At 37.2% G+C, this 18,308-nt stretch overlaps 1 protein-coding gene across 1 annotated transcript in view; it reads left to right on the forward strand.

Annotated features, from left to right (window-relative positions):
- LOC126183408 (calcium-dependent secretion activator-like) overlaps positions 1 to 18,308 on the forward strand; it is a 1,473,721-nt gene that overhangs the window by 854,366 nt on the left and 601,047 nt on the right. The window contains exon 12 of the mRNA XM_049925356.1: positions 12,942 to 13,086. Coding sequence (XP_049781313.1) covers positions 12,942 to 13,086 — 145 coding nt within the window. The remainder of the gene's footprint in view (positions 1 to 12,941; positions 13,087 to 18,308) is intronic.

Consider the following 18,308-nt stretch of genomic DNA (forward strand, 5'->3'; position numbering starts at 1 on the left):
CAGATTGATAACCACTGCTCTCATGATTGATACTGCTCTTGCCAGCAACCAGAAACACAGCTGATAAAAGCAGGCCAAGCAGAAGTCATGCTAACTGATTCATTTGCAAAACTTAATTATGACGTTTTGAGATTTTAATTTCACATACTATGAAAATATACAGTTTCATTGACGCACCATGTTAAAAATCTCTCTAAGACTCATCATTTTTGGTTTTATTTGTAGTGGGTATAAAAGTTTCATTAAAGATGACGCCAGAGAATTTAACTGTATCCTAAATTCAAAATTAACAGAGTTTTAGAAGGTTTGCTATTGTGAGAAAAGGAATTTTTGATGATGAAACTAGAAAGCTATTGATAAGTATGAAATTGAAAACACTTCAGGCAGCACTGAAAAGAACATTGAAACACACTGTGTTACACATTCAAATTAAGCTGACAGAGCTAATGGATGCAGATCTGTGCAGCTATGTTCACAGCCCCAGATTTTTATTTCCATTCCTAGGATGTTAATGAATAAAAGTATTAAACAGATTAGGAGGAAAAGAGGTAAATTCCTATCTGTCTGAAACATTGAATCATTGACACATACACAAAAAAAGAAAACAAAGACTTTGTGAGCTTGCAAATGAATATTTTAATGAGCACGACCACAGATACATTGTGCCAGATGAACATACACTGCTAAGATGGTAGTTCGGTAGGGAAACTGGAATGAGTGGTTTTGTCTTTTGGAGTGTCTAGAGGGAAAAAGAGGCAGAAACTGGAGAAGCAGCTAGGGATGGTAGCTGATAGCTCAGAGTGAGGTGACAGGTGTGCAGGATAGGTATGAGAGCTGGAGAGGCAGTAGGTGCAGGAGTCAGGAATGCAACAAATGGGCATCGGAGTTCGTGCGACACTTGATGGCAATGATGTGGAGGAGTGGATTTGTAGGCAGATGACCAGAAAGAAGATGGAGGGAATTTTGGGTAGTGAGTGTGGCTGCAGACGTTTTGTAGAGATTGAGCCAGAATGGTTATGGGAGTGAAGGGTGTATGCAAGAATAGCTTCCATCTGCATAGTACAGAAAAACTGGTGCTGGGGGAGGGCTCCAGATGGAATGGGTAGTGAAGCAGCAATTGAACTCAACCATGTTGTTCTCAACAGTTTGTTCTGCCAGTGGATGTTAACTCTGCTCTTAGCCACAGTTTGGTGATACCATTCATTCTGGTGGACAGCTGGTTGGTGGTTATGCCCATATAAAATGCTGTGTTGAAATTGCAGCAGAGATGGTACACAACATAGCTGCTTTCACATGTGGCCCTGCCTCTGATAGGACAGGATTATCCTGTGACAGGACCAGAGTGGAATGTTCTAGATGCATCAATATGACTGGTCTGGCACCCGGGCCTTCCACAGGGATATGACACCTTTGGCCATAGTCTGGGAGTGGAAGTAGCATAACAATGAGTGAGGCTGTCATGTCGGTTAGGTGGGTGGCAGAAAACCACTTCAGGAATGGTGGGAAGTGTCATGGGTAATATGTTCCTCATTTTTGGGCATGGTGATAAGTAGTCAAAGGAATGGTTCAGTTGCTGCAGTTCAGGACTGTATTGTGTGACCTCAGCAGTGCTCTCTTACAGCTGGTTCTTGGGGGTGGTGAAACAATTAGGGGTCTTTAAGACTATGACATGGTAAATCTGTCTGCTGACTAGGTTTGGGAGATAGTGCCTCTCTATAAAGGGCTTGGTTACACCTTCAGTATATTTGGGCAGCAGAATTCTCATCACTGCAAATATGCCATCTGTGGGTAACCAAGCAAAATTTTAGTGATGTTTTTGGTGTGGAAGGGTAGATATGCACCAAAATTTAGGTGCTGTTGAAAGTTAGTGGCGTTGACATGAACAGATATATGAATGGACCAATTACAGATGTGGAGGTCAATGTCTAGGAAGGTGGCATTTTGAACTGAGGAGGAGTGGGTGAAGCAAATAGGAGAGAAGGTTTGGAGGCTATGGAGGAATGAATATAGGGAACTCCCAGAATGCATTTCATTGTTAGTTCTATAAGTTTCTTAGGAGAACATCTGCGAAGTTTGGAAGGTATGGGATAAGGTAATAGTAGAAGTAAAGCAGTGAAAGTGGGTCATGAGCTCAGTTGATGTAGCACTTGCCTGTGAAAGGAAAAGATCCCAAATTCGAGTCTCAGTCCAGCACACAATTTTAATTTGCCGCAAAGTGTCATATCAATGGCCGGCCGCGGTGGTCTAGCGGTTCTGGCGCTGCAGTCCGGAACCGCGGGACTGCTACGGTCGCAGGTTCGAATCCTGCCTCGGGCATGGGTGTGTGTGATGTCCTTAGGTTAGTTATGTTTAAGTAGTTCTAAGTTCTAGGGGACTTATGACCTAAGATGTTGAGTCCCATAGTGCTCAGAGCCATTTGAACCATCATATCAATGCACGTTCCTCTGCAGAGTTAAAATTTTGTTTTGTAAACATAAACAAGGCTGTAGCTGAATAATGTCTCTGCAATATCCTTTCTTCCAGTAGTGCTAGTACTCTAAGTGTCACAGGAGGACTTCTGGGCAGTTTAGAAGGCAGCAGATGAGGTACTGGCAGAAGTAAAACTGTAAGGATGGGTTGTTGGTCATGCTTGGGTTACTAAGTTAGTAGGTCATGCTTGGGTTACTAAGTTAGTAGAGCAGTTGCCAGCAAAACACAAAATTTCCAGGTTTGTGTCCCAGTCTGGTACACATTTTTAATCTACCAAGAAGAGTCAAGATAGTGCATCTTGTCCCTGGTCCAGAACATCAAGATATCATCAGTGAACCTTCACTAGAGAAGGGATTTAGTTGTTTAGAAGGGTAGGAACATTTCCTCTAGAAGGCCCATAAGCAGATTGGTTTAGGAAGGCGCCATGCAGGTGCCAATGGCTGCACTACAACTTTGTTTATATACCTTGTCCTCAAATGAGTGAGGATGTTACCTTGTTAGACGTATAAGGAATGAGGCAGTGGGTTTCACATCAAAAGATGTTGTGTGACGTATTGTTTTATAGCACAAAGACCATAGGAATGACAGGTGTTGATGTATACAGAGTTGTGATGTTTGGGGAATCAGATAACAATTGGGAGGTAATGATCAAGAGTCTGTGAAGGAAGTGGTGTGTATCTTTAATATAAAAGGTTAGCTAATGAGCAATTGGTTGGAGGTGTTGGTCAGTAAGGGCAGAGAATCTTTCAGTGGGCACACAGTAACCTGATACAATGGGGCATCCAGAACTGTTGGGCTTATGGATTTTGGAAAGCATGTAAAAGGTGGGTGTGTGGAGTGTTGTTGGGTTGAGGAGGGAGATGTTTTCAGTGAGAGGATCTGGGGTAGGCATGAGGATGTGAATAGGTACTGGAGGCTATGTTTGATTTCTGGGATGGGATAACTGTGGCAGAGCTTGTAGGTAGGGAAATCAGATAGTTGGCAGAAGTCTTCTTTGAGTTAATCAGTATAAATATTTAGAACAGTGCTAGAGACTTTGTCTCTAGGAGGATTATTAAATCAGGGTCTGCCTTAAAGATGTGAATGGCTGTTCTTTCTTATCTTGAGAGGTTGTGTTCTCGGTAAGGACCTGGGGAAAGATGGTGAGCCCAAGTTTGCAGTATGGAATTTGTGGAAAGTAGCAATGGATCCCTTTGCATGAATCCAAGCCTCTGTCCTGTCATTCCCACCCAGTCAGTTCTTTCACATCATCATCATCATCATCATGTGTCACACAAACATGCTGGATATGGTGCATGTGTGTTGCAATCCTATCCCACATTTCTGCAGTCTCTATCTCCTGCATTCCTATCCTGCAGACCTGCAGTCTCCCTTTGTGAGCTATCCTTCCTCGTCCCTCCTCCTGCTTCCCACCTCATTCGCCCTCTACCCAGCCCACCCAAACTAACACCTCACCCATCACTACCTGCTGAACTGCTGAAGTTCTGGCATTGTGTGTTTAGCTGGCAGAATGTAGAAGCACAGATATGTGTGTGTGTGTGTGTGTGTGTGTGTGTGTGTGTGAGAGAGAGAGAGAGAGAGAGAGAGAGAGAGAGAGAGAGAGAGAGAGAGAGAGAAAGCTTGCAAGGTTTACATTCTACTTTCTGTGTGTTATAATGGTCGCCTGATCGTAGATATTGCTAATTGCTATAATCGCACTATTTCACTCCCATTTACGGAGCTTGTTAGCACTTGATGTTAGGTTGGCGCCATTACAATGCATTGTGTTGTGGTAATCGCTGCTACTTGCTGGATCGCTGCAGTGTCTCGATGCTGATGCTGGCTCTAAATCTGGTTGTCTAGGGTTAAAACATGCGGTCCCGTGTTTTTTATGTGCTTTTGATGGTAAAGAACGAGCGAAACCATCAAATATGTAAACTTCAAATATTTATTACTCTGGTGGCCATCTTAATTCCACTATCCACCAAAGACCATGACTCAATACAAAGTAGTACTTCCGTTACATGTTCTTTGCATTGTTTATCCACCTCAAACAATAACACACAAACACACTTTACCAAAGTGACATTCCGACTGCCCCCCCCCCCCCCCCCCCCCCGACCATTCTTGCTGCTTGTATTTATAACATTGTCAAAGAACTACTAAAAAGAGATATAGTTTACAAGTCACATGTACATCTGTTATCATAATTTGTGCAGAAAAGTTATTAATTTGCATCAAGTGACATAATTTAACATGTTATTAAAATGACAGACAGATTTGTTGACTTAACAGAATAATTCTTTGTTACAAAAAGGCCGTTTTTTATAAGTTTGTCAATTGACTTCTCTAATTTGCATAAATAAGTAAATAACATGAATTATTAAGAATTACATTGGTTTTCGTCTAAAATAGGATTGATTTCGTGAATACTGAGTGAAAACGCTCCTAGTGAACAAATAGGTTTCACTGGGTGATTTTTATTTAAGGAGATCCAAAATACCTAAGTTGGCCACTATTTTTCGTACTTCATATAAATTTTTTAAGATGAACTTAGTGTTTTTACATGATGACATTTGCTGTATCAGTGATCAAGTGATATAAACTTTTGTGTGGGTCAGTTACTCAGTATAATTTAATGGGTTGACTGTTTATGCAGACATGTTATGCAATCATTGTTAACATACACAATAACTTTTCTATAATCATAAATACTCATTAAACTGGTTGAATTTGGAGGGTATCGCATACTTCGGTAAAGTAAAGCCTTTAATATGTTCCGTTACAATACCCCCCTCGGGTAATATCATTTACAGAACGTTAATGATATTAGCCGACTAGGACAAATGTGTCAAATGGTTAAAATTTGGAAAAGTACTACTTTAATAATTTTTTTTTTTTTGTTTTACTATGCATAATGTGTATGTATGCAATGACCGTTACAACGTTTTGAAATGACTTTTTCCTGCAAATATATTAGTTGTGTTGTTTTAAATGCACTTTGTGTTATGGCTCTCAGTATGACAGCATAATAAAAATATTTAGTAATATATGAAAGTAAAAAAACTGTTAATCTTTGCTCCCAGTGAGCCACATGGAAAATGATCAAAAACAGACACAAATATATCACATGCGATTTTAAGATATATAAAAAATATATGTAAATTATTTCAAAGTCAGTTCTCATTGAGTCACAGATTAATCAAGATAATAGAAGGAACATAAATATATTACATAGATGGACAGGTCATATGTCCATAGGAAAATATTGCAACTGTCTGTTCTTTTTGAGCCACATAAAAGAAATGAAAACAAAGAACATAATTATAAGTATGGACATGATATATAAACACAAACACTAGAGAAGTCACATGTATGAATATAATATGCATTTGAAAAAAAAAAAAAGGAATTATTTAAAAAACTTGTCTCCCATTGAGGCACATAGTCAAGAAAGTATATTAAAGATAACATTCTTTATGGAAAATGGGTAAATAACTGTATTCAAACAGGGAAATGTGCTTAATCATGTTTATATGGTTTCAATTCAGTGATGTTTCTCAATCCAAATAACCTTCTTGATCTGGGAAAGATAAGTCTATACGCATTAGGATGTGGGCTATCTTTTTTTTCAAATGGACAAATGTCAATGTTTACTTTTACATATGGACAACCTAGCTCAACATCTTTGTCTATTTCAGTATTTTCAAACAATAGATCATTTTCAATTTCTTTAGTTCCTAAGTTTAATGTCTCTTTCCTACACTTAGACACATCCCTCTCTGTTTGCAAAGCATTGACATTTAAACATAAACCTTTGTTTTCATCTGTTCCTTTTAACACTGTGTTGTCACTTAACAAACTACTGTTTTCACCCCCTTTTTTATAAAGTCCACTACTGATTCTTGTCCACCATGTAGGATACAAGGTTGCACTTACCTTTACTAATTCTTTCCAAAAGGCATCTTTGTTTATACAGTTTCCACAGTTGTTCCACAAAACTTCTAAAAACTTTTCCCCTTTTTCTTGAAAACACACATTTACATTCCATCCCTTTATATTTTCTTTAATATTATTATTATTACCATTGTCATAGATTAGTGTTTCATAGTTCCCAATCGGCAATAGCTTGTCCTCAGATACACATTCCCTAGTCTGCATTTCACTTAAATTAACCTCATTATCACCCATGTTTGTCACATCACTTACCTTTACCTCATCATCACTTTTCAATTCTACAAATACTTTTATTTCTTCCTCCACACTCTCATCAATAACATCACTTGATTTAGGATCATTATTTAAATGTTCCTCTATTACTTCTTCCTCCTCCTCCACAACAACCCCATCTTCAGTTTCCCCCCTATGTATCTGAATCTCAGCAATTGAGTCTTTGGCTCCATTAACCACTTCGTCATCCCCCTTCTTATCAAATAAACCCCCCAAAATAGATTCTATTTGTGGTGTGTCTGACTTGTTATTAACACCAATATCTTTTTCAGCCCAACTATGGAACTCAGCAATACCTTCAACTTCTGCACTTTCACTAACTACCTGTGCTTGAACACTGTTTTCATTAACTGTATCACTTTTACTCATAGTATCCCAAAACCTTTTATTAAATTCTAATTTATTCATTCTAACAACATCAGTATTTTCATGGTACTTACTCTTTACATTGTATCCTCTCCTTTTCCAGTTTCGGTTATGTGTTGTCCTGTCATAATATTGTCTAGCCCCAAAACTACAGACATCTAGTGGGACTGTCCACCATTTCCCGGCTGGTTCCCTCGGTCTGTCCGTTTGTAGTTGTCGTTTTGTTCACTAGTTTCAACAAACCCCCTTCTATCTTGTTCTCTTCCCCAATACCTATTTCTATCATTCCTGTTATCTCTCCTCCATCCTCCCTCCTGTGTATTGTTTCGGAAATCATTTTCATATCTCCTATGTCCCCTATTTGGAGCATTATTTCCAGAATTTTCAAAGTCTCTCCTCCCATAATAATCTCTATTTACATTCCTGTTCCACCCCCCATACTGGTTGTTGCCAGGGCCAAAACTTTGGTTATTTTCTCTTTCCAAGGCCCTATCTAATCTATCTACAAATTTCAGGAACTCTTCCATTGAATTGTCTGGTCCATGGGCCAATTCCCACTGCAGTCTCTCTGGTAACCTTCTTTTTAAAACATCAATTTGTGTCATAATATCAAAAGAGTTATTCAAGTGAGCAAGTTTTTTCAATTTATCTCTGCAAAACTTTTGCGTTCCCCCTACTTTCCCTCTATACACTGGTCCATTTAGAAATTCTGACTTTAATCTGGCTTGTATGGATTGTGACCAAAATTTGCAAATAAACTTAGCTTCAAACTCTTCAAAAGTATTCCAAGAATCATTATTCTCATTTGCCCAGGATAGGGCCTCCCCTTCTAGAAACCGTTTTACTAACTTAATTTTTATGTTATCTGACATTCCTACAACAAACATATCCTTACATTGGTGAATAAAGTCAATAGGGTGCAGATTTTCACCAGGAAAGCATTTCACTTGGATGTGCCCATACATTGTATTTTGATTGTAAATCGTTTGTTTGGACATCAATGCGTCCTCCAATTGTGTATATTTAGTGTGTATATTTTCTACTTTTGTATTTACATTAGTGGTATACAGGTTGTATTCTTGTTTAAGGTTTTCTGAGGTTTTGTCTATTCTCTGATCTAATCTTTCAACTTCAGTATCTACTCTGTTGTAGATGACAGCAATGCTGTCTGTGTTAGCTTGTATGTTTTCATTTAAACTTTCAACTTTAACTTGAAATTCTTTTCTGAAGTGTATCAACTGTTCTCTATTGTCCTTACTGAGGGTAGTTTTAATTTCCTCACACTTCTCATTGAGATGAGTACTTAATAGATCAAAATCCAAACTTAACTTATCCAGTCTATCTGTGAGTTTCAAACTTACTTGTTCACTTGATTGTTTAAAATCCAAACGTACTTGTTCACTTGATTGTTTAAAATCCAAACGTACTTGTTCACTTGATTCTTTAAGTTGCGAGCTTATTTGAGTTGCAAACCCTGCTAGCCACTCTGTTAAGTTTAATTGTTCACCATCCCCTGGTTCAGTTTTTACATTTCCTACGATCTCATCACTCTCAGGTAGAGACATGTTAACTATTAATTATTTTAAATGACAACAACAAAATACCTTGCTTTATGTAGCTATGCTATGATGTCGTGATCGGTGTTCTTGTTGGCTTTCTTCACTTATATTCGGTTTTATCGAAGCTGAAGTCTTGATTGATGAATTCCATTGACATAATCCAGACGTTAATCTTCCGAGCGGTGTGATGATGGTTTTTGGTAGTCCCACAAACACAATTTATTTATTTTTGACATATTTTCACTGTTGCCACACTGCACAAATAAACTTTTTTGGAGTGCTAAGCACATACGAAATTTATTGCTGCACTATTTTCATCGATGCACTTAAAGATCCCGGACGAGCCCCCACTTTTGTAATGGTCACCTGGTCGTAGATATTGCTAATTGCTATAATCGCACTATTTCACTCCCATTTACGGAGCTTGTTAGCACTTGATGTTAGGTTGGCGCCATTATAATGCATTGTGTTGTGGTAATCGCTGCTACTTGCTGGATCGCTGCTGTGTCTCGATGCTGATGCTGGCTCTAAATCTGGTTGTCTAGGGTTAAAACATGCGGTCCTGTGTTTTTTATGTGCTTTTGATGGTAAAGAACGAGCGAAACCAACAAATATGTAAACTTCAAATATTTATTACTCTGGTGGCCATCTTAATTCCACTGTTCACCAAAGACCATGACTCAACACAAAGTAGTACTTCCGTTACATGTTCTTTGCATTGTTTATCCACCTCAAACAATAACACACAAACATACTTTACCAAAGTAAAGTGACATTCCGACTGCCCCCCCCCCCCCCCCCCCCCCCCCCCCCGACCGTTCTTGCTGCTTGTATTTATAACATTGTCAAAGAACTACTAAAAAGAGATATAGTTTACAAGTCACATGTACATCTGTTATCATAATTTGTGCAGAAAAGTTATTAATTTGCATCAAGTGACATAATTTAACATGTTATTAAAATGACAGACAGATTTGTTGACTTGACAGAATAATTCTTTGTTACAAAAAGGCCGTTTTTTATAAGTTTGTCAATTGACTTCTCTAATTTGCATAAATAAGTAAATAACATGAATTATTAAGAATTACATTGGTTTTCATCTAAAATAGGATTGATTTCGTGAATACTGAGTGAAAACGCTCCTAGTGAACAAATAGGTTTCACTGGGTGATTTTTATTTAAGGAGATCCAAAATACCTAAGTTGGCCACTATTTTTCGTACTTCATATTAATTATTTAAAATGAATTTAGTGTTTTTACATGATGACATTTGCTGTATCAGTGATCAAGTGATATAAACTTTTGTGTGGGTCAGTTACTCAGTATAATTTAATGGGTTGACTGTTTATGCAGACATGTTATGCAATCATTGTTAACATACACAATAACTTTTCTATAATCATAAATACTCATTAAACTGGTTGAATTTGGAGGGTATCGCATACTTCGGTAAAGTAAAGTCTTTAATATGTTCCGTTACAGTGTCCATCGCTGACTCAAGCTTCTGCTATTTGATGAGCTGTTTCCTTTACTCCTAAATTATTTACATTCTGTTCCTTATCAAATTTAATAATTGTATAAATGATAATAAGGCAATGAGTCTCTTAGCAGGGTGATTCAGTGCCCCTCCCTATGGTAAACATACACCTGTAGAAAATTTAACTACATCAAATTTCCTAGAAAAAGGTCCTGTTCATTTTTTTCTGTGGGACTAATAGTTTGCACCTAGGACTCAAGAGAATATGAAAATCTCATTCTTCATTTTTTAAGGTGTTGCCAGTAGCATAAATCACATAGGTAGAGGCAGTTGAATCATCCCATATGTACCTATTATGCAGATAATCTGAAGTAATACAAACCCTTTCAAAAGTTATTGGGAAAGCAACTTTCCATGCCAGAAGTTTGAATCTGCTGTCTGGATGGCTATTTTCATGCTGTAGTCCATAGTGATCAGTCATTTACAATATCCAAGTTTTATTTTGTTTTTCACTTTGTTTTTGTGTCCAAATTTTAAGAAGTTTTGAAACAATGACTATGTTTTTAGTGTTTGAGTGATAGTGTACTTTTCTGTGTGTAAGTAGGAAATAGACAAACTAGAAAAAGCATATTATGTTATAGACTTCGAATTTACTAACAAAAATATCTTCTTTTCTATTGTTTGTTGTTTTTCTCACATGATTCATCCCTATCAATTAAACCTAACTTGCGTGGAAAACATTGGAAAATAAACCAATAAATTGCAGTGAGTAAGTTATGTTGTAATTGAGTACCTTCTCCTGGTGGGTGTCATATTCATGGGATATGCATCTGAGCTTCTGCTTGGACTTATAAGGTGTATGAGTGGAAACTTCTCAGTTTAATTTCACCTTTGACAGAGTGTGTGCTAATTTTCATGAAATATGCCATTTATCCATTCTTCATCAGTTGGGAAACTATGCTTTTACTAAATATCTTTAGATATACACTGATAAGCCAAAACATTATGACCATTGCCCACCGTGATGTTGGATGACACTGGGTGGTATTGTGAGAACATGAAGTGGTAATAAAAGTATGTAAGCAGTGCAGACATGGACGCTGCATCATCCTAGTGAAGTTTTGGGCTGCAAATGAGGAAAACCATAGAGATAAGTGACTTTACAAAGGGCATATTATTATTATTACACAGAGCCTGTGATGAGTACCTTGAAAATGCTGAAACTATTCGAATGTTCATGTGCTAATGTCATGAACATCTATGGAAAGAGGTAGAAAGAGAGAGAAACTGCCACTAGGTACTAAATAGTTGGAAATCCATGACTCTTCACTGGACATGAGGTTCAGAGGCTTGTCTACTCTGTAAAGTAGGGTAAATGGTGATCTGTGGTGTCTCTGGTGAAAGAGCACAATTCTGCTGTACACACAAGTGTTTCAGAGAACACCGTACATCATACATATTTATACATGGACCTCTGCAGCAGACCATCTGTAGATGTTCACATGTTGACTCAATGCCATCATCAGTTATGATTGCAGTGGGGATGGGACCATTGGGATTTGGCCATTGGTTGATGGTAATTTGTCAGCTGTTTCGTTGAATCAAATTTTTGCTACACTATGTCTCCACAGATGCCGTCATTGAGGTCAACGGTGGCTTGAAACATGCAGTGCACCATGGTTGCAGCATGATGAGACCAGTGTTATGGTATGGATGACATTCTCCTGTGCTTGCATGGAATCTGTGGTAGTAATCAAAGACATGCTGACAGCTGTGAACCACCTACATATTTTCATGCCTGATGACTTCGCTGATTGCTGTGTCGTTTTTCTGCAATATAATTGCCCATTTCTCAGAGCCAGAAACATGCTTCATTGGTTTGACAAGCATTATAATGAACTTAAGTTGATGACTCAGTGGCCAAATTTGCCTGATGTAAATCCTTTGGAACGCATCAGGTTCACAAGCAGGTGCCATCACCGTGTAAACAAATCAGTGGACCATTATTTACATGAATTATGTGACCTGTGTATAGACATCTAATGTCATATGCCTCCACATACCTACCAACAAACTATCAGATCCCTGATTGCAGAATCAGTGAAGTATTTCATTCTAAGACAGTCAAAGAAGCTATTAGGCACATGGTCACAACGTTTTGACGCAACAGTGAACCAAGTAACGTGCAAAAATATTGTGTATTTGAAAATTGATGATCCATGAGTGATGTTTATGTAAGTACCTTGGCTGAAGTCCTTTACTGAAGCTACATTACTGAAAAAATCATGTAAATGAATGTTTTTGTTCATTCTGAAGTTTCTCTTCAAGGAAATCTCATATTTTGTGTGTGCAGTGTTAAATAGATGATAGAGAGTAAAACCAATCAAATTTTGTTTATCCACATGTCTCTGGCTGTCATCACTGCATTGATATCACTTTGGGGGAAAATTATAATAAATAATTAAAAAATAGTATACATTCTCATCAGAAACAGTGCTGCTAATTCAGAATGCAACACATTACCTCTCACATATTTCAAAATATTATCCTCTGTATGTAATATGAGTAAATATCATTTCTCTATCCTACCCTGTTTATCCACTTTAATACTTTCCTTTACAATTATATTTAGTGCAGTGAAGTTTCATACAGATCATTCAAAACTTGCTCACACAGAGATAGAATTCCTCACATTTATTAACAAATATTTACTGTATTGTCACTATCTTGTTGTTATCGACAGTTGCTCACAATGACACTAACCTCCTTATTTTTTCATGTCTAGTTTTTAATGTTTAATAGCCATATTAATGGTATCTATCTGAATATATGTAGTTTTTCTTCTACGTCCTTTGTTTAAGGTGGGACACTCAAGGTGACTTCAGCACAACACATCCACTGCCAGCAGTAAAAGTCAAACTCTATACAGAAAACCCAGGAATGTTGGCACTAGAAGATAAAGAACTTGGAAAAGTCATTTTGCGGCCTACACCTCTTTCTTCCAAGGTGATTTCATCAATCCAGGTCCTTACTATTGTAGTACCATAACATACTTTTTGATATTGTTTCCCTGAGGACTGGCCCTCATTGTAATAACTGAGGCACTGGTAGAAGTTCTTGTCTACTTATTTTGCCCTCTTTTCACTTCTTTCTATTCAGAGAAAATTTTTGATGTGAAATAATACAAAATTTGAGCAGCTTTTTCTTGTATAAATGCACTATAACTTTCTAAATGAGCATTTTTATTTGATCATATTAATCCTCCATTTCATATTAAGATCTTTCAGCAAAAAATTTTTTGTACATTTTCCCATAGAAAACACAGACATTTATTATCTGCTTCAAAAAATAAAATACCTGTCAATCATTTCCAAAGCACAGTTACAAACTGTTATGTCTATGAATTAGTTTCTTAAACAAAGTATTCATCATAGAACATGACTGTCTGCTAATTGGCCATCGAAACATGGCTAAGTAGGGGATTTTTTATATATAAAAGTGATGTTATGGTATCCACGTTATACTGTCAATCAGAAAGATACAACAGCTTTTGAAGTAAAATAAAATCTAATGTCCAAGTGAAGTACTCAAGTTTTAATAATATTTACAACAAATTTTGAGGGTTCATACACTCATCTTCAAGTAAATACAGAGTACATCTACAGTTTGATGATGTGCATATGTATACCTTCATAGGGAACATTTGATTATCTGCCTTATATTTTGTTTTCAAATTACTGCAGTAAGCCACACAAAGCAAGCAATAGTCACAAATACAGCTTTATATGACTGAAAGGCATGAAGACAGGTATCTCAAAACTAGTTAGGAGAATAGTTATTTTGCTTGAAATTTCTACAGATTCATTTGACAAGTTTTGACATAGTATGAATGATTTCACATGGAAAGTGGCTGAAAACACAAAGGTATGTCTTGAAGTCAGCAGATGCATACAATTTTGTTATCCTGAACATTTGTATATTATCACGAAGGCATACACACACACACACACACACACTGAGGTATGAAGTTCATTTTGGTCACATATAACCTGCCTGGGATTACAGTTTTGACAAAAATTTGCGTGAATGAGCACAGTTTTGATAGATAACCTTTTTGTAGATTCAGTTTGCAGACCCAGTTGGAGAATTAGAACCGAAAATCACAGTAATTTTAACTTTCTCTACTCACAATTTCCTGCCTTACAAATAGGGCATGTTTCACACATGATCCCTGCATTTCATAAAATAAGGTTTACCATTGAAACTAGTGATGGCTTAAATTGTTTTATAAAAGATTTTAGTGTTACTTGTAACACTCCATGTGTTTCCCCATGCATTTACACAGAAGATCCAAATAAACTGGTTCACCTGAGTAGTATCGTGTAGGACACCCACAAGCATGCTGAAGTGCTACAACGCTATGTGGCATGGCCTCGACTAATGTCTGAAGTAGTGCTGGAGGAAACTGAGACCATGAATCCTGCAGGGCTCTCCATAAATCTGTAAGAGTATGAGAGGGTGGAGATTTCTTTGTGTGTGGAGTTTGGTGACCAGCAAAACTCAGAAGAGTGTTCCTGCAGCAACTCTGTAGCCATTCTGGATGTGTCAGGTGTCACATTGTTGTGCTAGAATTGCCCAAATCTATCAAAATGCACAATGGACATGAATAGATGCAGATGATCAGCCAGGATACTTATGTATGTGTCACCTGTCCATGGATTGGTGAAGTTGTCACCATACCCACACATGCTCAGTTCAACTTGGAATGAGACTTGTCCGACCAGGCAATATGTTTCCAGTCCAATGTCAGTGTTGATGGTCCCTGGTGTCATGCAGTCATCAAGGGTATACGAGTGAGCCTTCATCTCCAAAATGCCATATTGACAATGTTTCATTGAACAGTTCATATGTTGACACTTGTTGATGTCCCAGTGTTGAAATCTGCAGCAATCTGCGGAAAGGTTGCACTTCTGTCATGCTGAATGGACCTCTTCAGTCATTGTTGGTCCTGTTCTTACAGGATCTTTTTCTGGCTTCAGAGATGTTGGAAATCCGATGTTTACTAGATTCCTGAAATTCATGGTACACTCATGAAATGCTCATTTGGGAAAAATCCCCACTTCATGGCTACCTCAGATATGCTGTGTCCCATCTCTCATGCACAGTCTATAACACCATGTTCAAACTTACTTAAATGTTGATAACCTGCCATTGTAACAGCAGTAATTGATCTAAAAACTGTGCCAGACACTTGTTATCTTATATAGGCACTTCTGACTGCAGTGCCATATTGTGCAAGGTTACATATCTCTGTATTTGAATACACATGCCTATACCAGTTTCTTTGGTGCTTCAGTGTAGTTAGGGCTTCTAACCTGATAAGGCTCTGAATTAAGTTCATTCACATAAAATTCACAAAACATCTGCTTTGTAAGTACTTGTAGTTGGTAGAGCACTTGCATGCGAAAGGTAAAGGTCTTGAGTTCGAGTCTCGGTCCGACACACAGTTTTAATCTGCCAGGAAGTTTCATATGAGCACACACTACACTGCAGAGTGATAATCCCATTCGGGAAAAAACATCCCCCAGGCTGTGGCTAAGCCATGTCTCCACAATATCCTTTCTTATAGGAGTGCTAGTTATGCATGCTTCTCAGGACAGCTTCTGTGAAGTTTGGAAGGTAGGAGACAAGGTACTGACAGAAGTAAAGCCATGAGGATGGGGTGTGAGTTGTGCTTCGTTACCTCAGTTGGTGGAGCACTTGCCCGCAAAAGACAAATTTCCGGAGTTTGAGTCTCAGTCCGGCACACAGTTTTAATCTGCCAGGAAGTTTCTTGCTTGTAGTTGCTCTCCAAGTTCATAAATGCTATATTTTAATATTGTTACAATGTCTTTGTTTTTTAAGTTATGAAATCTAATTTTCCAAATGACTATGTGTTTCTTAACATTAGTAGGGGCAGCCATATTGGTTCAAGACATTCTGCATTGAGAGTTGAATGAGTATGGATGTATGTTTTCATGGTGGGCACCTTGGTTACAGCTTTAAGTGGTAGAAATTTTTGGGGCAACACATTCATGGCCTTGCAAAAGTTTGCACAGGTGTTTTGAGAACTTAGAAAAGTTGTGACACTTAGTTTTTAGAGTCTAATTCTAAGCAACACAGCCAATTAGGGTAACTTTGTACCACTTTTTTCCAGTTTTTGAAAATACTGGGTACAAAATTTACTCATCACAATAAAAGTTGTAACATTTTACATTTATAGTTACCAAATGCTTGGGAGAGTGTAGATGTATTCTAATTATGCCCTTATAGAGTACAATTTCACTTGTAATAGTGGTACAAAGTTACAGTGCTGTTCATATTAACTTTAGACTAATCTTAAAAAATATATAGTATTTTTCATAAATCTGATGATCTGGATAAATTTAGATCACACCAAAAGGAATAAGAACTAAGGGCAGATTAGAGTACATTAGGTTAGATTCAGTTTTCATTCTATAGACCCAAAAATGAGATGATTCTTGTGGGTGCGGAACATGTCAGAAAGTGTAACATAAAACAGTGTTAATTCAGTATAGCACTTTTACTTTAAAATATCAATAATTTCTATTAAACTCTCACTGTTCAACTTAAATCACTATTGTCAGAAGCTGTCTTTGCAGCTAGTGCAATCAAAGAGTAAACACAGGTTCAGTTGATATATGAACTGCGAATCACACAGTTATTAAAACTGTTGCTTTTAGTACAAAATAATGCAAGTAGAAGGAACACCAGCCATTTAAAACAAAAATGTTAAATGGTAACTCATTTCTATGACTAGTAAGAAGTTGCCCTGATTGACTGCGTGCATTTGGACCTGCAACTGTTTCTATAGCTTACCTGTTTAACATTAACTTAAATAGAAACATTTGGATTTTGTCTTGGTAAAATTGTTTGACAGATACAAGATCTGTAGTACTGAATACTAACATGGTGTGCCACACTTAGGACTTTCACAATTGCAAGGGACTTTGTATCTATCACTGTGTTGCTCTAATGATCTTAAAGGATTAATAAAAGATTTTGATTCTAAATGTTAACTGGTTAGTGTCTGGAACATTTTTATTTGACACACAATCCCACTTGCAATTAACAATTATGTAGAAATGAACAGAAAAAATCAGAGAGGGCTGCAAATGATTGTGTGTATTTAATTACCAGATGAACATGTTTTTGGCATCATTTGTAATATACATGTAATATTGAAGTTAAAAACATTATGTGAATAATGGTCTATATGCTACACACATTATTTACTCTTTACTGTGTGGGTTATTGTGAACATGAGTGTTCTCAGTTTTCAGATCAGCAACTCTTTTGCTTCAGTGTTTTATCTAAATCCCATTATTCCTGCAGTACCACATATCTCTTTGTAGGAAATGGACAATTCCCGAAACAGTAAATGATTTTGTAAAGCAATGTAATATGTCCTTCCAAAAACACTTGCAGTTACACAATAGTCATTGAGTCCAGAAGTTTTCTGTAATAAATTTTCTAGATTCTATGAGACAATGAAGATTTTATGCATGTGATGAACACCATATACTGTAGGAGCCACATATTCTAATTACGTCCCACTCAACCCTGTGACTGTTGTGGAAGACCTTGCTACACCTTGTCTTGTATTCAAATCATTATTGCTTCATCTATCTACCTGTGAAGATTACTTGTGTCCAATGTGATGCTAGATGCTAAATGACCCAAGCACCCTGCCTTGCCCTGTGTTGAATATATCTCGAGTGTATGCGTCACTGATTTGTATCATTTGTGTTTTGTCAAGGCATACACTAACAAAATATAGTCACTGTGAAGGGTATTTAGACCGTTAATTTCTTTAATGGAAGCTTCTCTATAAATCTGTTACTGTAATAAAAAACTACAGAGATGATGAAATGTTTTTCTCACTAAGAATTATACATTAATCAAAACAGTTAAAGATCATTTTTTTGTTACGAGAGCACTATGTTGTTTCTGCCTACATTTCAAAATGAATAAATATATTTGTGCTTCAGTTGATGTCTTCTGGACCACTTGTCATAGGTTCCTGTTGAATGAAGGATATATTATGCTGTTAGATGTGAGGTATGTGGATGATCCATGTCGTGCCTTACTTCAGAGTATTTTTGTAGTGCAACCCATACTGTTAAGTGTTAGTGAATTAGATATACAGATTATTTGTGAGATGTCTC

This window comes from Schistocerca cancellata, chromosome 4 (genome assembly GCF_023864275.1).
Source record: "Schistocerca cancellata isolate TAMUIC-IGC-003103 chromosome 4, iqSchCanc2.1, whole genome shotgun sequence".
NCBI classification, from domain to species: domain Eukaryota; kingdom Metazoa; phylum Arthropoda; class Insecta; order Orthoptera; family Acrididae; genus Schistocerca; species Schistocerca cancellata.